Below are 25,358 nucleotides of genomic sequence, written 5' to 3'. Positions count from 1 at the left end.
CTGATTGGTCAGAAATACGGTGGGCTGACCGGGCGTTATTTGTGTTGTTGTTGTAGTAGCGTAACAGGACAGTCGACATCTTTGGACTTCGGATTTCTCAAAAAGGTTAATTTGAGCGCAATCCGTTTTTTCCATGATAATTGATTTGCTGACGCCGTAAACAATCGGGGATTTTGGCCGTGGTCTGAAATTGAGTCGAACCGTCTTGAAAGGTGCGTAAACAAACCAGAAACCACCACTCGGTATTGCTACATATGGTCCTTTGAGCAACGTTAGCAGCGGCTTGGTTCGTGTTAACATCCCCGTGCCTTATTCACGTCACCACAATGGAGACAAATAGAAGTAAACTTGTCAGGTAGATTGTTTATCGGAATTCGGCTGTTGAAGCAAGCAGACAAGCCAAGGCAGCTGTCAAGTACAACGCGGCAGTTTTGACGTCACGAGAACATGGCATTGTTGTTTCTCAACGGCCGTTTTTTACTTTTTTTTTTTTTTTTGCTGCATTCCGACCATGAGACTTAACCTGGAGGCCAAAAACGCGATAAATAGCTGAAACGCTTGGGGATAAAAAAAAATCCATCGAGCTGTTATTGTTTACTGCTTTTGCCCCGCCCACACCCGAAAAACACATTACAGTCAGCGAAAGAGGTCTCCTGTATTTTGACATTTCAAATGATTGAGCCACCATGCAGTGAACAAACACAAGTGATGTGTTTAAATTGCTAAATAGAGCAGCGCAATGTCACAAAATATTAAACAAGCTTATGCGCGTTCCATATATGCACGCCATGACATCAGAAATCGTTCCATGTTGACTACATATCGTCCGACAGCTCACTACTAATAAGACAAAAAAATGTACCGACGTGCCTCACGTCTTAAAACACATCTGTCACTTGATGAATGAATGCGCTGCTTAGTCATGTCATCTTTTCTTGTTTGTTCGCTCAATAAATAAAGCGCTTGTCTGTCAGCTTCAAGGCTTTACTGGTGTCGTTGTGTTCAGATGGCGAGTCCGTACCAGCGCTCGATTCCGCTGGAGGTGAGGAGAGCGGAAGGAGAGCGTGTCCGGGCCAAGCATCCCGACAAGATACCGGTCAGCATGACGGCAAAGGATTTTATTTTGTAGGTAACAACAAGCTATTGAATGGATTGTTTTTTTTTTTGCCTGAACAGATCATCGTGGAGAGGGCCCAGAGGTCACGTGCTCCCGAACTGGATAAGAAGAAGTACTTGGTGCCCTCAGATTTAACAGGTACTATTAACATGCACTCTGCGGTTTTGTGCCTTTTTAAAAAAAAAAAAAAAATCTGTTGTACCCACCCCTGTTCTCTCTCGTGAACCATCTCCTGTTGTTTCCCTCTCAGTGGGCCAGCTGTGTTTTCTCATCCGCCAGCGCGTGTCGTTGAGACCAGAGGAGGCGCTCTTCTTCTTCGTCAACAACTCCATGCCGCCCTCCAGCTCTCCTCTCTCTGCAGTCTATGAGGTAAGGCGGTGTCATTAACGGGACGCCCAGTATTTCAGATTTCACGTTGGAATACATTGATGGGGCAGCACGGCGAGTAAGTGGTTAGCGTGTCCGACAGCCTCGAGTCTTTGTTGAACTGAACACGCGTGTTTTTGGAATGTGGGAGGAGGCAGAGGGTGAGCACGTGCTTGCTCCGAGCTATTTATTGCCATTCACCGTTGAAATTGGCTTTAGACTTTCGGGGACTTTGAGGTGTTGTGAATCGTGTGTACTTTAATGTGGCTTTCAATATCGGGCTCATTTTGCAGTATGGGACCAATAAAAGTGATTTTTTTTTTTGTGGTTTTCTCCAATATGGGTCCTATGTCTTTATTTTCTCATGTAGAGTACTTTTTTTTGCTATTTAAGAGCAAAACATTTTTGGTGCTGCTTTTGTGGAGCGAGATTTGAGTAACATTTGCATTCATTTCAATGGGGAAAAAGGATTTGAGATTCGAGAATTGAACTCTAACGGCTCCAATTTGCTAATGTGAAAATAAGTGTTTGCCACAAGTTAGGTTGAAGAAGAAAAAAAAAAACGTAAACACCATCCTTAGCTCGATCATGATCCTGAAGTTGAACCCGTGTTGCGTTGCGTTCCAGGAACACCACGACGACGACTTGTTTCTCTACCTGACCTACAGCAACGAGAGCGTCTACGGCGCCTGAAGGGGACCATCACGCCTCCGCGTCGGCGACAACGAGAAAGTGGGGGAGAAGGAAGACGCCGTGATTGATATGCCTACAATCATGTATGCGTAAAACAGGCTAAAGGTGGCAGTTTCATTTAGTATTAAATGTTTACTGTACCGTCTTTTTTTTTTTTGGTTTTGGGTTCCTTTCATGATGATTTTTTTTTTTTAAAGAAAGAAAAGCAATGGAAAAGTGAAGCTCCCCTTATCTTTCTCACGTGTATTTAATGAACATAGTTTTGTTTTTATAAATGCCGCAATTATGGATTTTTTTTTGGGGGGGGGGTGGAAAATAAAGATGACACAAACATGGTAATGAGCGGTTTATTTCTGCTTATCGTGTCGCAATGCTTCTTCCGTTTCCCCGGATTCGCTTTGACACCGGCGACTAAAGAATTTGAGGACGGCCCAATACAAAGATCACGAATCTCAAGAAGGGGAAGTATTCAGTCTTCATCAAGCAGCTGAAGATTGGACGCATTCGGGAGCTTTCCTCCCTCGCTTGCGCATTCTCAAGGTTAAAAAAAAAAAGCATCCCGACACTTTATTGCATCTTTGTCACCAGTTGCGTTTGCACTCGCGGACAACAGGTTAGCGGTACGGAACTTCTCGGCTCTTCAGCGCCCACCAAGTACTTTTCCAAGGAAAGTGAAAGTTAACCGCGGAGAAGAAAGGACTCTCATGGAGCTGCACGAGATCGCAGGCAAGAAAAAGCAACACGAAGCCGATAAGGCAAAGGAGACGATGCTGAAAGTCGAAGGTGAAGGGAACCCGTACTCGTATGCTGAGGGCCCAACACGTAAGTAGAAAATGCATTTAGACCCTTCTCAAGACAAGCAGAGGTTGTGGCATTTTGTTGCGTGGCCAAAATTTGTCCGACTGGCTAATAGAGCTATTGATCATATTTCATTTCCATTCAAGTCATCTGTATTGTATTTTCTTTATTAAAAAAATAAAAATAAAAATCGGGGCTAGTAACGGCACACCATTTGCCCGAGTATTTCTTTTTTTCCCCCTCATTAAGTTTGGGAACATTTTAGATTTACAAATGCCATCTAGTTTCTGGTCAAATGCGTTCCCGTTAATTTTGCTTTAGCCGCCGCAGAGGAAGCAGACCTGGGCGACTACACGGGACTTAAAAATCCACCTGAGGACGTCTATGCAGACATTTCAGAACCAACTAAACGACCAGGTACACTCAATTGCACATTACACCCCCCCACAAATAAATAAATATTATTTTTAAAAATTATATTTTTTTAAAAAAGGCTCAAGGGTGCCTGAGAACATGTTTGGGCGCGGGTGTCCAACTCAAGGCCCAGGGGCCAAAATCAGCCCACCAAAGCCAATCAAGCATGTCGACTCCTAAAATCTGTACCCAAATTAAAAATATATATAAAAGAAAATATCATATGTAATAAATGAGAGCTGTTGTCAGCATTTTCTTGTTATCAAACCCCTCATTAGTCACTTAAATAGTTGAAACGGTTACTCTTGACTTCTTTATATGGTTTCAGTCATAATGGCCAGCCGAGGTGAAGGGCGACGACACTGTGGCCCGTGACAAAAAAATGACTTTGACAACCCCCCCCGTTCTCGGGCGTGCCACCATGACAGTGATTCTGTGGCTGATAACTCGATTCTTGAAAAACGTAACTTTGTGTTTGCTGACATTTAAGATAAAAGAATCAAAAGCAGAAGTTGGGGGATTTTGTTGTGTGGTCAAAATTTGGCTGACTAGCTAAGTAGCATTTGATCATTTATTTCATTTCCATTCAAGTCATTGGTATTGGCTTTTTTTTTTTTGGTTTTGTTTTTCATCTCACATGAAACACCATTTGTCAATCCATAACATTTCATTAAAACAGTGACCAAAATTAAAATGTGGATACATTCAAACAAACGTCATGTTGAAGAGTTGCATTTATTTGCATGAGCTTGTCAGTTCCCGAAGCCTTCAAAATTACAACACAAAAAGTTTCGCCGGCTTGGAATATGTCGCCCGCTCACTACAACTCTTGAGATATTCGCACTTTGTCAGTCAAACAGATCCAAGAAGCCACGAGGCCTTACCGACTGGCATGTTTGATCCTGACCGTGTTGTCTTTGGTGCTGCTGCTGGTCATCATCGTGTTGCTCGTGAAATGTGAGTTTCGTCAATAACTCCTCTTGCGCGGGGGGGGGGGCAGGGGAAGCATGACATACCATTACAACAATAAAATGTCTTCCCTTCATTGAACAGTTTCAATGTAAGGTTTGCGCACAGCTTGCTGATGATCTGATCATTTGAATCAGGTGTGTTGAATGAGGACCATTCAACCAGGTGTGTGGTTTTCGTCCCGGCCGTGGAACAGTGGACCAGCTCTACACCCTTAGCAGGGTTCTCGAGGGTATGTGGGAATTCGCCCAACCAGTCTACATGTGTTTTGTGGACTTGGAGAAGGCGTTTGACCGTGTCCCTCGGGGAGTTCTGTGGGGGGTGCTTCGTGGGTATGGAGTACCGAACCCCCTGATACGGGCTGTCCGGTCACTATACCACCGATGTCAGAGTTTGGTCCGCATTGCCGGCAGTAAGTCGGAATCGTTTCCAGTGAGGGTAGGACTCCGCCAAGGCTGCCCTTTGTCACCGATTCTGTTCATAACCTTCATGGACAGAATCTCTAGGCGCAGCCGAAGCGTTGAGGGGGTCCGTTTTGGTGGCCTCAGTATTGCATCCCTGCTTTTTGCAGATGATGTGGTGCTGTTGGCTCCTTCAAACCGGGACTCTCCAACTCTCACTGGAGCGTTTCGCAGCCGAGTGTGAAGCGGTTGGGATGAAAATCAGCACCTCCAAATCTGAAACCATGGTCCTCAGTCGGAAAAGGGTGGAGTGCCCCCTCCAGGTCGGCGGGGAGATCTTGCCCCAAGTGGAGGAGTTTAAGTATCTTGGGGTCTTGTTCACGAGTGAGGACAGGAGGGAGCGAGAGATCGACAGGCGGATCGGTGCAGCGTCTGCTGTGATGCAGACGTTGTATCGGTCTGTCGTGGTGAAGCAGGAGCTGAGCCAAAGGGCGAAGCTCTCAATTTACCGGTCGATCTACGTCCCAACCCTCACCTATGGTCACGAGCTATGGGTCGTGACCGAAAGAACGAGATCCCGGATACAAGCGGCCGAAATGAGTTTTCTCCGCAGGGTGTCCGGGCTCTCCCTTAGAGATAAGGTGAGAAGCTCGGTCATCTGGGAGGGGCTCCGAGTCGAGCCGCTTCTCCTCCACATCGAGAGGAGCCAGATGAGGTGGCTTGGGCATCTGATTCGGATGCCTCCTGAGCGCCTCCCTGGTGAGGTGTTCCGGGCATGTCCCACCGGGAGGAGACCCCGAGGAAGACCCAGGACACGCTGGAGAGACTGTCACCCAGCTGGCCTGGGAACGCCTCGGGATCCCCCGGGGAGAGCTGGAAGAAGTAGCTAGGGAGAGGGAAGTCTGGGCTTCCCTGCTAAAGCTGTTGCCCCCGCGACCCGGCCCCGGATAAGCGGTAGAAGATGGATGGATGGATGGATGAATGAGGACCCCCCCCCCCCTTGCGGGAGTGCCTCGCCTGGGAAAAAGTATCTACAATGGAATTTCTCCTCCCCCAGTTCTTGTAATGTTTATCAATGATGTTGTATCCACCACGGTGTATCTTTTGTCTCCTGTGGGAACAGGAAGTCAGGAGGAAGTGGGTTCGCGATTGTTCTTCCCACAAATGATGCGCGTGTATATGTATTGTAAATCGATCCCCTCTAGTGAAAACTGGATCCGGCGCCTGCGCCGTGAACGCGGTGAGCTGGAAATCGCCAACTTGCACCGTGGAGCACTGCAGGACTTTCACTTCTCAACATCGAGACCGATGTGAGCATTTTCACCATATCCACTTTAAGAGTCATCGTTTAAAAATGACTTGCGCTGGATTACCCCGCTTTAGGTTCCTGTTGCCAGCAGTGCCCCCCAAGGTGGGTGCGACTGGACCAGTCTTGTTTCTTCTTGTCCACGTTGAGGCTGAGCTGGGAGGAGAGCCAGAACAACTGTACCGGTGAGGGAGGATCTCTGGCCGTGGTCAGCAGCCAGAAAGTCCAGGTGGTTGTGACGCCGATCATTTGTACAGGCACCACTGAGAACAAATGGATTTGCTATTCTTGTCGTTGGAATGTCATTGTCGACCTCACTATTCCAGAGCTTTCTGACTCAAAATGGAAACGGGCGTAAATATTGGATCGGTCTGCGTAGCACAAATGATATATGGACCTGGATCGACGACAACACGCTGAAACAGAAGTGAGTCGGCTATGATACACTCCATGCAGTCCATCGTCAATACGTCGCAGTACAACGCCACGATTGCCAAGGAGGACTTGCTCAATATCAGAATTTATTTTCATTTTATTTTTGTCCGAAACATCAACGGCTGGTATCGTCAACTTCCATGAGTATCTGATTAGTTTAAAATTAGGCCCGTATATCGATACTTGGTATCTGTACTTGCCCGTTTTCTTAAATTGAGAACTCTGGAATTAGATTCAAGTGTTTCGAAAGTGTGGCTATTCAAGTCTCTGCAACCCAGACTTGATAAGACTGTTATTTTATTGTTAGTTTCTGTAGGGTGATATTTTTTTTGTGATACTGCCGTTTCCGAGGGAAAATAACGATTTTGTCAAATTGGCTCGAACGAAGGCCACAGAGCTATTCTCCGCGAGCACGTTAGCTTAGCTCGATGCTAATACACTTGCTATGGAGCGCACGTGTCGGTACAATGGTTTATCCATTTTTCTTTCTTTTATAACTGCACAGTTGTATCTTATATCAACAGAACAACAATATCAATTTTCACCAACTTCATTCCTGACTTTTTTTTAATGTTACTGGCGAGCTGGCTGGCTAGCAAGCAGGCTAGCTCGCTATGCGCATAATACCAAGGTTGACGGTTTTGATTGTGGTTTGTAGCTACTGGGGAGACGACGAGACAACGGGAGATTGTGCGATTCTGAGCAGCAACAAGCCTGCCGAGAAGAACTGGATCAAGTCACCTTGCAGCTCATATACATACTACATCTGTCGGATGCACCTCTGAACAGGAGTTAGCCAGAAGCGTTTTTTTTTCCAAGCGTGCAAATGAAAGCCTTTTAAATGATCCATGCTCTGCAAGTTGGACAAAGCACTGTACATTGTCTGCAGCAAATGCTAGCAACTTTTCTTTGATATTACCCGCTTAATATTTAGTAGACTGCCTGGCAATCATTAAGAATTCCAATGTCAAACCACCGGAACATTCTGGTTCGGAATGCAAGTAATTTGACATTCATATTCATGTGCTTGATTTATTTTTTTTTTTTTGGCTAAAACAGTAAATTTCCTTCAAATATTAGAAACCGTTCTCTTCCATGATTTGAACATGGCCACAAATTGCAACCACAAGAATGAACATTTTTGAGACCTTGATAATGAATCGAAACTAAACATTTGATGATGTATTTTGGATCCTGCTACCTTTGGATACAGCTTCATTAATTGGTCCAAAAAGTATTTGCAAGAAGTAATGTCTGTGCCGGTGCCGTACAACAACAGGCAGAACAATTAAAAATTACCCTTGGGCTCAGCCGAACTAATGTGCTGCGTTATTTTTTTTTTTAAATGTACAATATGTGGCTTGACTGAATAAAGTTTCGGATGACCAGTCAGTGACTGCTGTATCAATTTTAAAGTACAATTACAAGTGCCTTTATGTAGTGGGTAGTGCGATTCACTCTGATTTTTGCTTCAATAAAGGTTGATTGTCAAATAAATAATTTGTGCAGAACTTTCTTCCCTCTTAAGATATATTCCCACTTTATATGTTGCAATATCAGACACTCCTTTTCCACAGCGCAAAAAAAAAAGCCACAATTTTCACGCAAAGATCAAAAGATAGATCATGAAGTCATTCACCGGCTCCGTTTAGACAAAATGGATGTCTTGCTCGTCCTCCTCCACCTCCACGTCGGCACCCAAAGCGCTCTGACGAATCAACTTCCAGCCGGAAATGGATCGCCGATTCCTCTGTCTGACCTTGAGGTTGGCAGCGGCCTTTTGGGTTCCCTCCATCTCCCCCTTTTCATCCTCCCGAGCAAACACTTGAATGTATCGCCGCATCTTCTGCATCAAGGGGTCGTTCCTGTCCTCGACTCTGTAAAGTGAGTCAGCCATCGGGCATACAGAACATTGTTATACCGAGGTTGATCTAAAAATATATTTTTGAGATTGTGACCGAGCATTCAAATGCTTTGGAGGTCATCAATTGAAATACAAATACAAAAATATACTAGAGAACACATTGCAGTGAAATTATTTGGAGTATACCTTTCATGTGATGCTACAATGTCGTTTATTAAAATTATACACTGCATGCATGGTTATAATATATAATTTGTTTCGGCTGCACTGCCTCCAGTACATGTCAATGTTAGATTTGTTTTTCTGTTTTTTTGTTTGTTTGTTTTTTTGTCCAGTCACATTTCATTTTCTCCGTTGTTGCCACATCATTCTAATCTGCCGATCAGAACGTAACAAAAACTATTATGCAACAGGACTCTCGCTTTAAACCAATCTCATTTCAAATTAATTCTCGGAGGGCCAGCTAGCTGGCCCACAATGACATCGGCATTTTTCCCCGCCCCCATCTTCTGATTGGTCGGTCAGAAGGAAGCTTAATTGGCATGGGAGGTAGGCTGGGGTGAGCAACAGTTTTCCCACATATTCGTCCTGTACTGGGCTCTTGATGCTCGATAAAGCGTTTGGAAAAAGAAAACGGAACAAAACGCCACTTACCGGAGATACCAGCGCTCGGTCAGGCCGTAGCTGAGCCCACACACTCCGAGGCGAGGCCAGAGGCAGCGGGGCAGCCTCCTCTCCAGCATCAGCGTCGTTGCCACCACCTGCACAGCGGTTACCATGACAACGCCACACACTACATTGTTATGAAGTGAAGCGCAAGCTTTTTTGTTTGTTTGTTTTTGTTTTCCGTTTGGGCGAGGGTTGGCTTCAACGTTCCGCACGGATGTGCTCCTTCGCCGCAACTCTCACCTGAGTCCTCCAGAGCTCGTCTCTCTCCTGGGCCACCTGCCAGTGGGTGTCGCTCATCATGGCGATCAGCAGGTTGAGCAGAAGGATGCAGGACACCACCGAGAAGGCGCAGTGCAGCACGTGCACGATCGGCGGCGTGATGAAGGTGTGGTCCACCGGCAGGTCGATGAGGCCCACGGTCAGCTCAAACTGCGAGAAGAGCGTGATGGGGAAGGAGCGATACGCCGGGATGGTGTCTGGCTCCTGAGTCATGTACACCATCCACAGGGCTGTACAGTCGTGACATTTTACCACAATGTTTTTTCAACACTCTCGTCCCATGAACAGATGGTAGAATATTGAGACAAAAGTACTCAATTTGTGCGTGGAATGGGCATACTCACAAGTTGAAAAACCAAGAAGTACAATGACACTCAGCCACATAAACTTGGTCAGGTCTCCAAATATAATCTAGGAAGAAAAAGATGGCAAAGGATGCGATTGTGAGTGCCACAAAAAGGTCAACGCAGCCGTGTCAGAAAAGAAGAAATACGAGTCAAACCGCATCGAGTCCACACAGACTGTAATCGCAAAAAAAAATGCTCAAGGGGAAGTCAAAAATTGTCTCGACAGTAAGAGGTTCTCTATGCCCCCTTTTTTGATGAAATCGAATTACAATTAAAAATTGAAATTAAATTTAATAAATTAATTAAAATTAATTAATATAAATATAATATATATATATTTTAAATTTTTTATTAATTTTAATTAATTAAAATCAATAAAAATCTAAAAAATTAGCATCACTCATACTTAGCTCAATCCTGGGTCAGCTGAGTTTATGAAATCAAATAAATTCAAAACGCACACACATGCAGGTATCAGGATTTTTTTTTTATACCTTTGAAATTAGTAACATTATTGCTTGGCCCCCCATCTTATTTTATTTTAATTAGATGCATGTATTACTCATGAAGGCAGTCTGTACCCCCCCCCCTCCCCCAGACACAACAAGTCACTTTCACTTTGAAAAATGCGAGCGGGGCGCACCTTCTGGATCATAATGACGTACGGGCCGAGAATTTCAAAGCCGCGCGCGAAGAACATGACGTTGGTCCAGCCCAGCACCAAACACACGGCCATGACCTCGGCTTCGCCCTGCACACTGCACGCTCTGAACACACACAGCAGCACCACCAGGCAAGCGTAGCTGACACTGCAACAGAATCAACAACCCATTTCGAGCGCCTTCTAATGCGACGGGGCAGCTTTGGCGGCCATTTCAACGACGTACAGGATCACGTGGAAGGGGCCGCCGAGTGCCGTCTGACCAAAGTAGCGCTTCGCTCCCACCCTCAGGATGTCCGGAATCTGATCTCATGGAAGAGGGATGGACAGCAAAAAGTGTCGTTGAGTGTCTGCAATAAACAGTCTGGACAGTGGATATTAAAAAAAAAAAAAAAAGTGTACACACCGCTGTTTAAATTGCATAAATTTATGCATTAATTTAATCATCAATTAATTAATTAATTAAAAATTATTTCCGATTAATTAATCTAAAAATTAATTACAATTAATCTAAAATTAATTACAATTAATTAATTTGCATTACAAAATAATGTGTTGTTTGAGTAAAATACCAATAACTGCGATATTAAATCCGCCCCCCCCCAAAAAAAACAATCAGAGTATAAATCTAATCATCACACGGGAGGTAAATGAATCATCCCACCCCTATTTTTTCTATCACAAGAAGTTAACCTGGCATCTGAGCAGGGGTGTGTAGACTTTTATATCCATCGTAAGTGCACAATGGCCATACTTCCAGCAACAGGATAACCAAAGCTCCCAGGACACTGATGATCTCCCCGACCAGACGCAGGGTGTCCGAGTGTGTCACGTAACTCTCCTGAGAACGACAGAGAGAGAGAAGGATAGTCAATTCCCCGGAAATAGACCCGAATGAGGGCAAGCGCTGTCGAAAATAAATGCGCCGATGCTTCTGTCGTGTATTTTGTAGCTGCCAACGCACACGGAGCGTCTTCTGGACTCGGATCGTTCTGTCCATATCTGATAACGTGTAGTTCTCCGGAGCATCCTTTAGGGGGCGAAATATGCAGCACAATGTGAACATCCCAATGTAGAGCAGGTAGAAAACCATCAGGAGTCTGCGGAGATGATATTTCGAGAAAGAACAAGTATGAGGCAACACGAAACAAGTGTGCCGGTGCTTAGTTAAGACTTGAAAGCATACCTGAAGTAATGTTTTCCGTATAGGTTCCACTTGAGGCTGACCAGCTGCCTCACAGGGGTCACCTCCAGTATTCTCCTGGCCTTGAGACACAAAATATTGAATGGCATCATCCATTCGTTTGACGTATTTGTCACTCATTTACGTGTGCTGAGAAGACTCAACATTCATTTTGAAATATAAGATCATCCTAATACAATGTCAATGAAAAGAAATGTTTAGGACTGCAGTTAATAGTTTTAGAATGGAGTTTTTGACTGATTATCTCATCAAATAATTCATTATTCGTGCTTCCCCAAACACAATTATCTTCAAATTCAAAAGAAGCAACAGACAAATAAATAAAAACATAGTATTTAACTCCATAATAATGGAAACCCAGCTGCACCTCTTTCTGTGGGCTCCCCACAATGAGCTCCAGCACTGACATGTTGTCGGCCCATGAGTCAATCTCGCTCAGATCGTAGAGGTGAGAGGTCAAAGGTCCCAGACCCCACTGGACCAAACGCCTTTTGTTCACCAGGTGCTGAAAGACCTGACAAAGACGAAGAGGAGTGAAAAAAAAAAATCCGCTTCACCTATTTTATCAAACGGAACCGGTGGCGAGACTAGGAGGCCATAGATACCTGAGCTAAGTTAGCTAACTTGTAAAACGGCTCCCCGGCTAGCCAGATAGAAGGACGGATGAACTAGCAGTGCTAGCTAGCTAGCTAGATTGGAAGAGGCTTGCAAGATAGCTAGCCGGCTCGCCAGAAAGAAGTACAGATTAACCATCAGAGTTAGCTAGATAGCGGCGCTAGCTTTCAAGATGGCTAGCGAGTTAGCTAGACATAAGAACTAACAGTGAGAGGTCGATAGATGGAAAAATAGAAAGAATACCGGATGCTACTTTGCAAGCAGATCAACTGGCAGCGCAAGCTAGCTACCAAGCTCAATTCAACTGTATTTATAGAGTACTTTAAATCAACCTAGCTAGATAATCCAACCCTCTGTCAACGTAGATAAAACAAATAATCAAGTAGATTACACAAAGTCTATCCGATATTTTTAATTGTGCGTAAGTTGGATGGCGACATCCCCACACCGCAAAACAGATTGGGAGTCATATGCGCTCACCACAGAGTTTCCCTCTTTGGCTGCCAGTTTAAAAGGCGTCAGGCCTCGGGAGTTGGGCACCATGTCGAGCGGTACCGACTGGTCCAGCTCTGCATCGCGGGCCATTATTAGGTCAATAGCTTGGCACGCGATTGTCTTGTTGGGCTGCAGGACTAAAATGTGAAGCACCGTGTTGCCTTTCAAGGGAAAAAAAAGACAAAAGACAGAAGTTAAGTCGCGTCAGGCATGCCGGGCTTTGTTTTCAAAACGTCAAATACCGCGATAGTCTTGGACCCTGGTGCTGGCCCCCGCATCGATGATCATGGAGATGATGTCCTCATTGCCGGCGCATGCAGCAAAAGAAAGTATGTGCTCACCTGAGGACATTGGGACGAGGGCGTTGTTATCCTCCTACTTGGTTCAAATAAACGCCTCCATCTTGAATAATTGTTCCGTGAACAAGAGGAACAAATACTGTTGTACTAAATGAAGAGATTTTATGACTCATTCTTGTCTTTGGCGTACTGTAGCTATCAAAAGGGAGTACTACACCCCTCGCATTTTGGGGAAAATATTTCATTCGAGTTGTTAATTGAAACAATACCAACGAAATGATACTTATTACAATTTAAAGTATTTAGTGTACGAACGCCTCCTAATTGTGCACAATTTCTCACCGCAGTAGAGGAGTCCACCGATCCTCTTTCTGAAGTACAGGCCCGTGACTCTGGGCGTAGCCACGTCCGCCCCGCGGCTAACCAGTTGATGGACCAGGTCGAAGTTTTGATTCACCACAGCAATGTGGAGAGGTGTGACACCTGAGGCAGGGGAGAGTGTGAGGGGGCTGTGTGTGTGTGTGTGTGTGTGTGTGTACGTGTGTTTGTCAAGCAGAAAGGTTGGTCCTCGCTTTGCAGGACTTTTTTTTTTTACTTGGTCCTCACTGTGCCACAAGTGCAGGAATGTGTGTGTGTGTGTGTTAGCTCTCTCATCAGAAAAGAAACATATATTAACGTGGCGTAAAATAAAATATTCAGTAAAATAAGGATGTTTACAATTCCCATTGGATGTTAACTCCAAATATATACTTTGATTTATCTGTATAATAAATAGATTACAGGGACATTTTTTTTCTATTATAGAGTTCATACGGTGGCTATTTCAGAGCAAGAAACTGTTGTGGTCATTTATGTCCAACAAGTCATATCTCGAACTGTAATAATAATGTTATTATTATAATATTATTAATAATTTTCTCTTTTTTAAATTAAGTTTAAAAACCAGGTAACTAGTAACAAATGTCTTAAGTCAAGTCAAGAGTATTTCTCGAGCACTTTCAAACTGCATACAAAGTGCTGTATATGGAGCGATTTAACATGCACAATAAACAGTGAGACAAATCGGTAATAAAGGCGGTAGAAAGCACCAAGCAGTAAAATCAAGAACAAATCTAAGTCATGCTGAGTCGAACGCCAAAGCGTCTTAGACGAGGCTAAGTATGATTTTTCAAAAGCTATTTTCTGGTGTTGAATTAAGTGACGGACTACGCCGCGGTGTGTTAAACCTTGGAAGAGGTCGGAGGTCATGGGCTCATTGATGAGTTCAGGGGCACCGTCCATAAGGGCCACCGCCGCGTCCAGATTGTTGTTCATGGCGGCCACGTGGAGCGCCGTCTCGCCCAGGGCGCCTGAAAGGCGCAACGAGGCACGTTGGGATTCAACCACAGAGCGGCGGACAGACGGACGGGACAGACAAGACAGGGTGGGTGGTTGTACCTCTCTCAAAAATGTTGGTGGAAGAACAGCCGAGCAGCTTCTTGATGCAGCCCGCGCTGTTCTTCTTTGCCGCGTAGAAAAGAGGAATGTCGCTCACGCTGGAAGAGAAACGTTTCCATTAGCCTCCGATCAAATATTTCTCATTCGTTTTCTTCATCGCTCGTCTCTGGCGGGAAGTAACAAACTTGGGCGATACGGGAATCCAACTGAGATATGATGACGTCATACGATTACTGTACTGCAAAAGTCAACGCACTCCTGTTCAAATAGCAGCTTTTTGTGATATAAAAATGAGTGTGATCAATAGATGTGATCAAAATTAACCTCTTCATGTGGAACGGACGTGCACTTTTAAACAGGGGTGTGTAGACTTTTTAAAATCCACCGTTTTTTTTTTTGTTTAATGAATGCAACAAACTTCTTACCACTTGGTGTGCAACAGGAAGGTCTCGTCCAGCATCTGGTTCCATCCTTTCTTGTGGTGAAGGCGAAACTTGAGCTGACTCCACCAGTGGTTGAGCTCGCTGGGAGCCGACCTGGCCAGCGCAGGGGACATGCTCGTCCAAACGTTGCTTCCACCGCACCGGGGGTGTCAAAAGTCACGGAAGAAGGGGAGGGGAGGTGAGCATGCGTTTATAACAGCCCGTCTCGAGGGAGGAGACACATTGACATTGACCTGGAGTGGGACTCGCGCTTGAAATGTGAGTAATCCACGAGCGGCTTGGGAAGTCCTTCAGAAGACGAGACGTTCTTTGAAAGTTTGCAGGTGAAGCCTTCAATGGCGGGCGAGCGGGCCCGTGTGCCTTCCGGCAGCCCGCCCGGAAAACCCGCATGGCCCCGATGGCAAATTCTGCAGCATCATGACAGGTTTCAAAAAGCAGCTTTCGGGAACAACCAGTTTGGAACTTGCAAGCCTTTCAATCAGATACGAAGGCAGTCCCAAGTCAGCGTTGGCATCAGCAGGCGTCACGGCACGCGTTTTAATTGACAGGTTGCAACCCTGAGGCTCTTCTAATTGACCCAAGTGGGAAGTCTGCAGTCGAGAATTAAAATTGACCAGTCGTCAAATTAAGGGTGAATCACGATACCATCAATGATTTGCATTGTAAAAAGTAAATAAATGCATTTAAAAAAAGGAAAGAAAATAATAATAAGGGACGAAAACAAATGCAAAACTACAAACTTGAAATATTTTCAATATTTTTTTTTAATTTCAGATTTCATGGTATGAATAAAATAATGCAATGCTAACCCAACAAAATAGGAAAACAGTACCCGTAAACCGATAAAAAGCAAATAAATACATTTAAAAAAGGAAAGAAAATAATAAGGGACCAAAACAAAAAAAAAACAAATGCAAAACTATAAACTTGAAATAATTTCAATATGTTTTTTAAATTTCAGATTTCATAGAATAAATAAAATAATGCAATGCTAACCCAACAAAATAGGAAAACAGTACCCGTAAACCAGTAAAAAGCAAATAAATACATTTAAAAAAGGAAAGAAAATAATAAGGGATGAAAACAAAAAACAAATGCAAAAATATAAACTTGAAATATTTTCAATATTTTTTTAAATTTCAGATTTCATGGAATAAATAAAATAATGCAATGCTAACCCAACAAAATAGGAAAACAGTACCCGTAAACCGATAAAAAGCAAATAAATACATTTAAAAAAGGAAAGAAAATAATAAGGGATGAAAACAAAAAACAAATGCAAAAATATAAACTTGAAATATTTTCAATATTTTTTTAAATTTCAGATTTCATGGAATAAATAAAATCATGCAATGCTAACCCAACAAAATAGGAAAACAGTACCCGTAAACCAGTAAAAAGCAAATAAATACATTTAAAAAAGGAAAGAAAATAATGAGGGGCGAAAACAAAAAACAAATGCAAAACCATAAACTTGAAATATTTTCAATATTTTTTTAAATTTCAGATTTCATGGAATAAATAAAATCATGCAATGCTAACCCAACAAAATAGGAAAACGGTACCCGATGAATGAAAATGATGCCATCGTATTTTTAAACACTTCCTGGGACAATTCAACGAATAATCACGCTTCCTTCTCATTGACGGTTTCGGGAAGGCCCGTCCGCGCTCTCCAGTGACTTTGGGGACGGGACTTTGTCTCGCTATCGGGGAAGATCACTTACCATGACCCAGCGCTGCTACCGCCATGCCACAGAGCCGAGTTTTGCCTGACACATGCTGAGGCCAGCAGATCTCCGACTGCGATTCCACTCTAAAAATGCTTACCTCCGCGTAGATGGTTGACTCCATGACGAAGGTAATCCGGGTGGTCAATGTCAAGTTCTTTAGGAGGGGGAACACGAATCCACCCCCGCGATTCGGTTACGTCTGCTGTCCAGATGCACGGAGTGCCAATTAGTAGCGGCGGAACGATCCAATTAGCGATAATATTGATACCGATGATATCGACATTCATTCACATTGATGTTAGCGTCATGAGAATAACACGAGTTATTTTTTCTCTTCTCGAGAAGTTGAAGTCACAAACTCTCATACAATATATTTACCCAAAAGTAATGAATGCTAGTGTGTGCCGGAAACTGTTTTTTGTTGAATTTGTTTTCAATTTTATAAGTGGATACCATAATTTTAATACTGATCGATGTCTATTTTATGTTAGATGAGATGTATAGCGTACGTAAAAATATATCTGGACCCAGATGATATTATTTTATGCGGCAGCTTGACAAAATAAAATCGCGTAAATTCTAAACTTTATGTTCAGCGTAACAGAAGCTCCTTCACTTACATAATCTTTCCTTGGCACGGTGATGAACCAATAAGGTGCCAAAGCATTACTTTTCTATTAGACGGTGCTTTGCCGCCACCTTGTGGCCTTCTATGGTTTTTCAGAATAACCATGAAAATACTGAATAATCGATTTTTCAGTGACTACTAGGACTGGTTCCAAAAATGAAAAGTGTGATAGGCAGGAGAACATAATATAAATGATATTTTGTTGGATATTGATTGAAAATTGTTACAATCTACACATAGGAGGGTGTTCGGTTTAAAAAAAAAAAAGACAGCGATGTAAATTAAATAAAATATTTTCATTTATTTTACAAATGCTTCACAATTACGCAATAGTGGTGAACACATATACATGTAAACACAGCTATTCATGTGTAAACTGACACCCGCATCCGCGGACATTCCCTTCAAGTGTTGGTCCGATCCGATAGTGTCACACGGTCACAGAGTGACAAGTGTTTTAGTGCCTACAGTCAAACCGGAAAAACCAAGTGAAGTGTGTGACTTCTGTGGAGTACAAAAGCTTGGGGGGGGGGGGGGGGGCTTATCTCACGGGCAAAAGTGGACGCTTGTTTGACACCCAACCCCAAAAAATTGCTGTTTTTGTCACTTGAACGCGAGAGTGGCCGCTGCAGTCTTCTCGGGCCTCGCCGGACTTCATTTCCCACAGTGCACCTCTTCCGTCATTTCAGTCCCCGGATATGTCTTTGAATGCAGTGGCAAAAGTCAGCAGGAGTCCACGCTGGTGGCCTTCAGCGCGCTTGCAGTCACACCTCCACCTGGCCCTGAGTCAGGTGGGCCTTGAGCTGCTGGGCGGCGTTGAAGATTTTCCTCTGGTGACCCAGCAGGTTGACGCCGAGGTTCTGGATGTCTCTGACCGAGGATAGGATGGTTAGTCTTATTAACGTCAGATGTAGTTTTGGGGTTTTTTATTTTTTTTTCATTTTATGAGGGGAATTTTGAGTTTTATTGAGAGAACAAGAATATTGTTCCAGTTTGGGTTATTTTATTAGTTTTCCCGAACCGTACTACCCTTGGCAGAGACCCGTGCACGGGTATTATCCTGTCATCGTTTGGGATTTTTCATGACCGTTAGTTTTATATTTCGTTTTGACTTTCTTCATTTCTAATTCAGTTCATTCAGTTCAGCTTTGTTCATTTCATTCATTCATTCATCTTCCGTACCGCTTGATCCTCACTAGGGTCGCGGGGGTGCTGGAGCCCATCCTAGCCGTCTCCGGGCAGTAGGCGGGGGACACCCTGAATCGGTTGCCAGCCAATCGCAGGGCACACAGAAACGAACAACCATTTGCACTCACACTCACACCTAGGGACAATTTAGAGTGTTCAATCAGCCTGCCATGCATATTTTTGGAATGTGGGAGGAAACCGGAGCACCCGGAGAAAACCCACGCAGTCCCGGGGAGAACATGCAAACTCCACACAGGGAGGCCGGAGCTGGAATCGAACCCGGTACCTCTGCACTGTGAAGCCGAAGTGCTAACCACTGGACTACCGGGCCGCCCTATTGTTCATTTCAATGAATTGATATTTTTTTCGAAAAGGCTTTGATTTTTGTGTGGTTTTATTTATTTATTACCCCCCCCCCCAAAAAAAGCGTTTCTGTCCGAGCTGTACTCACTCCACGGTGAGGCGGCTGACTCTATCCAACGTGTCCAAGTGCGCTCGATCAAACTCATCTTGATATCGCTCCATCCTCAGCGCCCGTAGCCAATCGCCGACGGTGGCCACCGAGGAGAAATCTGTGGGGGTGGGGCTTAGCAGCGGCTGCGAGCAGCTTCTACAAAGACAAGGAATTGAAATCCAAATTCCCCCCCCCTCCCCCCCGCTTTGTGAATACTCGTCGCCCGGGTGGGTGACGGCCTTACCGCGCTACGTCCGTCTTGAGGGACGCGGGATGCCTGATGAGGCGGTCCAGGGAGGACAGGATGGACTCGAAGCCCGGCCGGTCCCCCCGCTCGGCCTGCCAGCACTGCAGCATCAGCGAATGGAGGGCCGAGGGGCAGCCGGTGGGGGCGGGCAGACGAAACTGCTCGGCTACGGCCTTCATCACCTGGGTTGGAGAATCCGATAAAAAGACTGGCGCGCGGGAGCGCGTCGTACGGCCGTCGCCGTGCGTCCTCACCTCCTGATTACTCATGTCCCAGTAGGGGCGCTCGCCGTACGACATCACTTCCCACATCAGGACGCCGAAGCTCCAGACGTCGCTGGCCGAGCTGAACTTGCGATGCTGAAAGGCTTCCGGTGCCGTCCACCTCACGGGAATCTTGCTCCCCTGCCGCGGGGGGGGGGAAACGGAGCCGCTCAAAAATTGCGCCGTTCGGGGGGCGGGGCTTTTCACAGAACGTACCAGGGAGGCGGTATATGTTGGCACATTGTGGTCCAGGCCCCTCATGAGACGGGACAGGCCAAAGTCGGACACTTTGCACACCAGGTTGGAGTTGACCAGCACGTTCCTGGCCGCCAGGTCCCTGTGGACAAAGTTCCTCTCCGCCAGGTATCGCATCCCGGCGCCGACGCCTCGCAGCATCCCCACCAGCTGAAGGACGCTGAATTGACCCTCGTTCTCCTGCAGGGGGCGACCAAAAACGTTTGTGGCTCTGGAGCTGGGCCGTGACGGAAAAAGTCATATTCGTGATGATTTGGACTCATTTTGAAATCACCATTCGTAAAAAATTCATAAAACATTCGAAAGAACAACCGAGGGGTGGGGGTCGGGGGGGGGGGGGCAGTGAAGTAAAAGACTGATATCACGGGTCAACGAGCTCCAACCGCCTGAAGCACCTTTGGCGAAAGCCAAACCGCGGCGGGGTGGGACTCAGTACCTCTGATAAAAGGACGAAGAGGGGAAAAAAAAACCGCTGCTGGGTGCGTTTGATTCGCTCACCCTGAGGAAGGAATCCAGGGGCCCGTTCTCCATAAACTCCGTGACGATCCTTGCCGGAGGGACACGTGTGATCACGCCCTCCAGCTTGAGCACGTTGGGGTGGTCAAACTGCCCCAAGACCCCCGCCTCACTCAGGAACATGCCTTTCTCTCGGTCTGACGCCCCCCAGCGCAAAGTCTTGACGGCAACCAGCACCTCCCGGCGCCCCGGCGGACGGTAGCGACCCCGGGACACCTCCCCGAACTGGGCTGCAGAAGACAAGAGGCGATGCCCTTGCGGCATATTCACCCGTCGATCGTTTGCCATTCGGCAAGCCCGGCGACCAATCCTGGGAGAGAGCGACACCTACCCGCGCCGATCACCTCCTCGATCCTCAGGTGAGTGGAGTCAATCTCCCGGGCAAATTCTTTGACAGCCTCGCTGGGGTCCTCGTAAGTGGAGGGGTCCACGTAATATTTCACACCGCCTGAAGAAACACGGAGCAGTATTGGAAGCCGCCACTAGAGGGAGCCCGCGCACAGCGATTGCTCAAGTCCAACTCCAATCAGGAAATGTTTGTTTTTCTGTTTTTATTTTTCTTCGAGGTTTAAAACCTCCGGCCTTGTTTTTTAACGACCACTCATGCCCACACGGCGCCACGCGAGGTCAAAAGAACTTTTTGAACCAACAAACGTCTCCTCACCTCTGTTACTGATGTACCTCTGGAGTCTGTCGCTGTACGGACTCGCCCGCCTTTTACTGAGGCACAAAAAACACACGCGGTCAATTTGCGTGGAGCGTCTGGTCCGGCGGACCCCCCGGTTGAGGGCCTCACCTGCGGAATACCACCACCACCACGATGGCCGCCACCACCAGCAGAAAGGCCGCCCCTCCCATCACCGAGCCCACCAGCAGAGGAAGCTGATTTTGGACCTGCTGGGAATGTTCCTCTGTGGAAGAGAAGAAGGGAAAAACGCTGACTTGGTCGAAGCTTCCGCCTTGAGGACGGACCCGGGCGCCATCTTCGGCCTTACCGAGAGGCAGTGTGGTGAAGTAGACGGTGTTGCTGTAGGGGCCGAAGCCTCGCTCGTTGCGAGCTCGGATCTGGAAGGCGTAGATGGAGCCCGCCGTCAGGGAGCCGACGGTCAGGGTGTTGGTCTCGCTGTACACGCTGAGCGCGCTGTCCACGTCCGAGCCCTGTCGGAAGCGGGGGGGACAACCGTCAAGACATCCGTCCGTGCTGGGAAGCGGATGGTGGCGGGAAGGCAAACGTCTCAAGTCTTCACCTTCAAGTTGCACCTTTGCGCCGACCCCCCCCGCAAAGCTTGTTCAAGGTCGCATCCGGTCGCAAAAACGTTCACCAACAATTTTAATGGTCTCAGACAATTTTCCTCATTGCAAAAAAATTTGATGGTGACCCCCCCCCCACCCCCCCCGCAAAGCTTGTTCAAGGTCGCATCCGGTCGCAAAAACGTTCACCAACAATTTTAATGGTCTCAGACAATTTTCCTCATTGCAAAAAAATTTGATGGTGACCCCCCCCCCCCCCCCCCCCCGCAAAGCTTGTTCAAGGTCGCATCCGATCGCAAAAACGTTCACCAACAATTTTAATGGTCTCAGACAATTTTCCTCATTGCAAAAAAATTTGATGGTGACCCCCCCCCCCCCCCCCCCCCCACAAAGCTTGTTCAAGGTCGCATCCGGTCGCAAAAACGTTCACCAACAATTTTAATGGTCTCAGGCAATTTTCCTCATCGCAAAGAAATGTTCAAAATTTGATGGTGACCCCCCCCCCCCCAAAAAAAAAACAAGCGCCACCTCTGCTGGTTACCTTATCAAAGTATCTGAGCTGGTACTCCAGGATGTCCCCGTTGGGTCTGTCGGGCTGCGGCCACGACAACGTGATGGAGTCCGGGGCACGGCTCAGCTGGTGCATCATGGGAACCGTACTGGGAACTGTGGGAGAGACAACACACGGCCGGCCTGATATTCAAGAGGCCGTTCAAGAGCGCAGCGTTGCGCAAGACAGAGGAGTCCATTTCATTCCATTTCATTCCATTTCATTTCATTTCATTTCACAAGGCAGCATGCAACAAAAAAAGCTCCTTTCGCGGTCCTTTCCGTCATCCCACAGGGACTAGAATGCGATCTGACAGGAGATTGTAACCTCGAGCGACCTTCCTGCCTGGACAGCAGGGGCGGAAAGAGAAAGCGGAAGGGCAGCGAGGGCGCTCGCTCTTCATGCCAAACGCAAATACGTTGGCATCAAAAGCTTTGGCTTTCATCTCCTCTTTTTTTTTCATCCTCCTTTCTGTCTGGACTCACCTGACTGGCTGGTGGTAAAATTGATGCTTGCGTAACGAGCTGGGAAAGGGCTCAGCGCCGACACTTCATTCAAGGCTTGCACCTGGCGAAAGCAACAACAACACAGCCGTGACACTTCTTTAGGGAGGCCAAAACACGCGCCGCGATTTGCCAACGCCGCCGTAATACGACGTAGATGTAAAAAAAAAAAAAGAATAAAAAAAAGTCAACCATTAAGAAAAAAAAAAACAACAACTCCCTTTGCAAAGCCCTTTCTTCCACCTTGAGCCCAGGGATGGCAATGGCCACTGATGAAAAAAAGCGGAAAGGGGCGTGGCCTGGAAGGGGCCGACCAATCACAACAAGTAAGACATCATCTACGTCCAATCGCAGGGCTGTTTACAACTGGAAGATGGAAAGACTGATCGGGAGAGCTCGTGAAAACTCGCCGATAAGGTACCTGAGCCCCCCCCCCTCCAAATTTTTTTTTCTCAACAGATTTAAACGATTCCCAAAAATGATCAATTTAAGAAATAAAACGGCGGAAAATCCGCACCTGTATGAGATACGTGACTCTGGTGAGCAGGTTGCCGAGGGTCACGCTGGTTTGTTTGAGGTTGGTCTGGACGGGACTGAAGGCGACGCCCTCGCCGCACCAGGAGCACGCGGCCGGGTTGGCGATGGCGGGCGAGGGGCAGATGCGACACACCACCCCGTACCATACTTCGCTGCGGCCTCCCATGTCCACCGGAGGGCGCCAGCGTAGAGACACCCCGCCGTCGCCGCTTTCGTACTCCCAAGACAACGACACCGGAGCGGAGGGAGGAGCTGTTGGAGAGAAGGGAAATTTCAAACGCCGTCCACGAGTTCAAAATGGGTCCTCGGCATCGGAGTTTGTGGATGTGGCGTTTTAGTTGACGCCGCCAACATTGGCCAATGACGTGTGACCCAAATGAAAAGGATGCTAAGCTACGAGCCACAATTCAAGATTTATCTGAGTGAACAGATGACAGATGTGGCGTCAAGATAAATGACTGGGGGGGGGGGGGGGGGGGGGGGGTCTCCCTCACTTGTGCAGGCGGATGAGTTGGCATCGGCGGGGGCCCGGTAAAAGCTGCTGCGACATTCGCACACGCTGGAGCCCTCTCGGCTGGTGCGGCTGTTGGCCGGGCACACCGAGCAGGGGGCGGAGCCTGAAGCGGGCTTGAAGTAGCCCACGGGGCAGGCTGCCGGAAGACACACAAGGAGGCTCTCGATTAGAAAGAAATACGAGAATGATGTGATGATGTTCAAAAAAATTGATAGATATAAAAGAACGCTGGAAACGCGGACCGTGTGTCGAGTGTTAATCTCAACCGTTGTGCCGGCTGAACTCCGAGGTCGAGGCTAAACGCACCCGCGGCCTCGTTTGTCCTGCGCGCCGCCGTGCGACCGTGGCGTGTCGATGTGCTGCCATTTCAGCAAGCGCCCCGTTTATGCGTCCGCACCCGACAGGAAAAACGGCTATTTTGTAAGTCAACTGTGCTTAAGCACCCCCCCCCCCCAAAAAAAATTGACACATTCAAGATAAACGGTAAATATGTTTACCTTATGTCTTCATTTATGCCCAGACACTAAATAAAACCTGTTTACAATGGAGGTCAACGGAAGCCACGGTGGATAGAAAAAGTCTACACCCCCCCCCCCCGTTGAAACACTGAAGCCTTGTGCAGACTGCACAGCGACGGCCAGACTTCCCACAAGAACCCCCCCCCCCCCCAAAAGAAAGGGCCAAATATGAGACACACATCTCAGTCTAATGAAATGAAAATCTGCCCCATGCCACGAGAAGTTGGGTACACCCTGGAATGGTTGCTAGCCAATCACAGGGCGCACATTGTTTGTCTCATGCTCACACCTTGGTGTCTTCAATGATGATTGCACATCTTTGGCGATTTTTTAAAAAAAATTGTGTTTTACAGTGAATAGACGGGTGCAGATTCTGTAATATTCAGCCATATGGATTGTTTTTGGCAGAGGATAAAGAATACATGACTGACTATACTGCTCTATCGCACGTCGACACGTGTCGCGCACCATCTGTGTTTAAATATCGCCCGCTTTAAACAGCTGAAACACCGATGCTAGTTTCGTTCGCCCGCGTATGGCGTATCGCATTGCCTATTAGCATGAAGCTAGCGCGGACGCGTGCTACACTCGCATTGCCGCAGTGTGACGGGAGAAGAAGGGGAAAGGAAGAAGGAGCAGAAATGGACGAATATGGAGAAAAGAAAGTGATAAAAGCCTTTCGGTGTTCGCGCTTGTCTTCTGGGGCCCGCGTGGCTTTTAAACAGGTGTGAAGAGGGGGTGGAAGGGGGGGGGCACAGCGGGGAAAACCGACGCGCCGTGTGACTTCACGTTCGTCCATCTTTCATTCTCCGTGTGCACATCAGCGGACGTGTCCTCTTACGGGTTTGACATGAAACATGATGTGGCGAGAAAGCATTATCCCACGACGGACATCGCGCGCACACACACACACGCACACACACACACACACACACACACACACACGCACACACACACACATTTGATTCCATATTGTCCCATCATTAAAATCCAGTTGCCAGCTGCTCGGTGTCGCGCCGTCTCTTTTGTCCGCCACGGAGCCTTTTGGCTCCTTTTTCAGGCCTGTCACAAATGAATAGCTTTCATTCATTCATTCATTCATTCATTCATTCATTCATCTTCCGAACCGCTTGATCCTCACGAGGGTCGCGGGTGGTGCTGGAGCCTATCCCAGCCGTCTTCGGGCAGTAGGCGGGGGACACCCTGAATCGGTTGCCAGCCAATCGCAGGGCACACAGAAACGAACAACCATTCGCACTCACACTCACACCTAGGGACAATTTAGAGTGTTCAATCAGCCTGCCACGCATATTTTTGGAATGTGGGAGGAAACCGGAGCACCCGGAGAAAACCCACGCAGGCCCGGGGAGAACATGCAAACTCCACACA

At 46.8% G+C, this 25,358-nt stretch overlaps 4 protein-coding genes across 10 annotated transcripts in view; 2 read left to right on the top strand and 2 right to left on the bottom strand.

Moving 5' to 3' along the window:
• Positions 1 to 13: 13 nt before the first annotated feature.
• Positions 14 to 20,917, top strand: zgc:92606 (uncharacterized protein LOC100000242 homolog). Of its 3 annotated transcripts, XM_052065360.1 has the most exons (6): positions 14 to 105; positions 1,007 to 1,096; positions 1,177 to 1,255; positions 1,368 to 1,486; positions 2,111 to 2,179; positions 20,907 to 20,917. In XM_052065360.1, exons 2-5 carry the CDS (start codon positions 1,007 to 1,009, stop codon positions 2,174 to 2,176), a joined length of 354 nt encoding a protein of 117 aa, XP_051921320.1. In that variant the 5' UTR covers positions 14 to 105; the 3' UTR covers positions 2,177 to 2,179; positions 20,907 to 20,917. The 3 variants fall into 3 exon arrangements, with proteins under 3 accessions (XP_051921320.1, XP_051921318.1, XP_051921321.1); XM_052065358.1 differs by lacking the exon at positions 20,907 to 20,917 and having other exon boundaries at positions 2,111 to 2,515; XM_052065361.1 differs by lacking the exon at positions 20,907 to 20,917 and having other exon boundaries at positions 48 to 212; positions 2,111 to 2,515.
• Positions 2,583 to 7,891, top strand: si:dkey-26c10.5 (uncharacterized protein LOC563797 homolog). 3 transcript variants are annotated; one of them, XM_052065291.1, is made up of 8 exons: positions 2,583 to 2,716; positions 2,790 to 2,998; positions 3,296 to 3,391; positions 4,235 to 4,345; positions 5,964 to 6,068; positions 6,142 to 6,293; positions 6,391 to 6,491; positions 7,158 to 7,891. In XM_052065291.1, exons 2-8 carry the CDS (start codon positions 2,881 to 2,883, stop codon positions 7,282 to 7,284), a joined length of 810 nt encoding a protein of 269 aa, XP_051921251.1. In that variant the 5' UTR covers positions 2,583 to 2,716; positions 2,790 to 2,880; the 3' UTR covers positions 7,285 to 7,891. The 3 variants fall into 3 exon arrangements, with proteins under 3 accessions (XP_051921251.1, XP_051921253.1, XP_051921252.1); XM_052065292.1 differs by having other exon boundaries at positions 2,642 to 2,998; positions 4,241 to 4,345; XM_052065293.1 differs by lacking the exon at positions 3,296 to 3,391 and having other exon boundaries at positions 2,641 to 2,998; positions 4,241 to 4,345.
• Positions 7,829 to 15,154, bottom strand: trpv6 (transient receptor potential cation channel, subfamily V, member 6). Its single transcript, XM_052065071.1, has 16 exons — positions 14,795 to 15,154; positions 14,370 to 14,467; positions 14,159 to 14,281; positions 13,275 to 13,415; positions 12,876 to 12,974; positions 12,619 to 12,794; positions 11,891 to 12,037; positions 11,506 to 11,585; positions 11,284 to 11,419; positions 11,074 to 11,160; positions 10,546 to 10,622; positions 10,302 to 10,467; positions 9,656 to 9,722; positions 9,273 to 9,541; positions 9,018 to 9,124; positions 7,829 to 8,376 (listed from the first exon to the last, which is right to left on the bottom strand). The coding sequence occupies exons 1-16, from the start codon at positions 14,923 to 14,925 to the stop codon at positions 8,148 to 8,150; spliced, it is 2,133 nt and encodes a 710-aa protein (XP_051921031.1). The 5' UTR covers positions 14,926 to 15,154; the 3' UTR covers positions 7,829 to 8,147.
• Positions 17,451 to 25,358, bottom strand: part of LOC127600438 (ephrin type-B receptor 5-like) — a 27,568-nt gene continuing 19,660 nt past the window's right edge. For 2 of the 3 annotated variants that reach the window (XM_052064977.1, XM_052064979.1), the window contains 13 exons: positions 23,432 to 23,587; positions 22,918 to 23,189; positions 22,383 to 22,464; positions 21,889 to 22,013; positions 21,092 to 21,254; positions 20,893 to 21,007; positions 20,761 to 20,816; positions 20,428 to 20,544; positions 20,079 to 20,326; positions 19,317 to 19,760; positions 19,060 to 19,244; positions 18,813 to 18,971; positions 17,451 to 18,043 (listed from right to left, as the gene is read on the bottom strand). In XM_052064977.1, the coding sequence (XP_051920937.1) occupies positions 17,938 to 18,043; positions 18,813 to 18,971; positions 19,060 to 19,244; positions 19,317 to 19,760; positions 20,079 to 20,326; positions 20,428 to 20,544; positions 20,761 to 20,816; positions 20,893 to 21,007; positions 21,092 to 21,254; positions 21,889 to 22,013; positions 22,383 to 22,464; positions 22,918 to 23,189; positions 23,432 to 23,587 (2,228 nt within the window). In that variant the 3' untranslated portion in view covers positions 17,451 to 17,937. The remainder of the gene's footprint in view (positions 18,044 to 18,812; positions 18,972 to 19,059; positions 19,245 to 19,316; positions 19,761 to 20,078; positions 20,327 to 20,427; positions 20,545 to 20,760; positions 20,817 to 20,892; positions 21,008 to 21,091; positions 21,255 to 21,888; positions 22,014 to 22,382; positions 22,465 to 22,917; positions 23,190 to 23,431; positions 23,588 to 25,358) is intronic. The other variant, XM_052064978.1, reaches the window with a different exon arrangement.

The sequence above is a fragment of the Hippocampus zosterae genome, chromosome 5 (assembly GCF_025434085.1).
Source record: "Hippocampus zosterae strain Florida chromosome 5, ASM2543408v3, whole genome shotgun sequence".
In the NCBI taxonomy this organism is placed as follows: domain Eukaryota; kingdom Metazoa; phylum Chordata; class Actinopteri; order Syngnathiformes; family Syngnathidae; genus Hippocampus; species Hippocampus zosterae.
The sequence above is the reverse complement of the archived record's forward strand: the minus strand, read 5'-3'. Positions and strand labels throughout refer to the sequence as shown.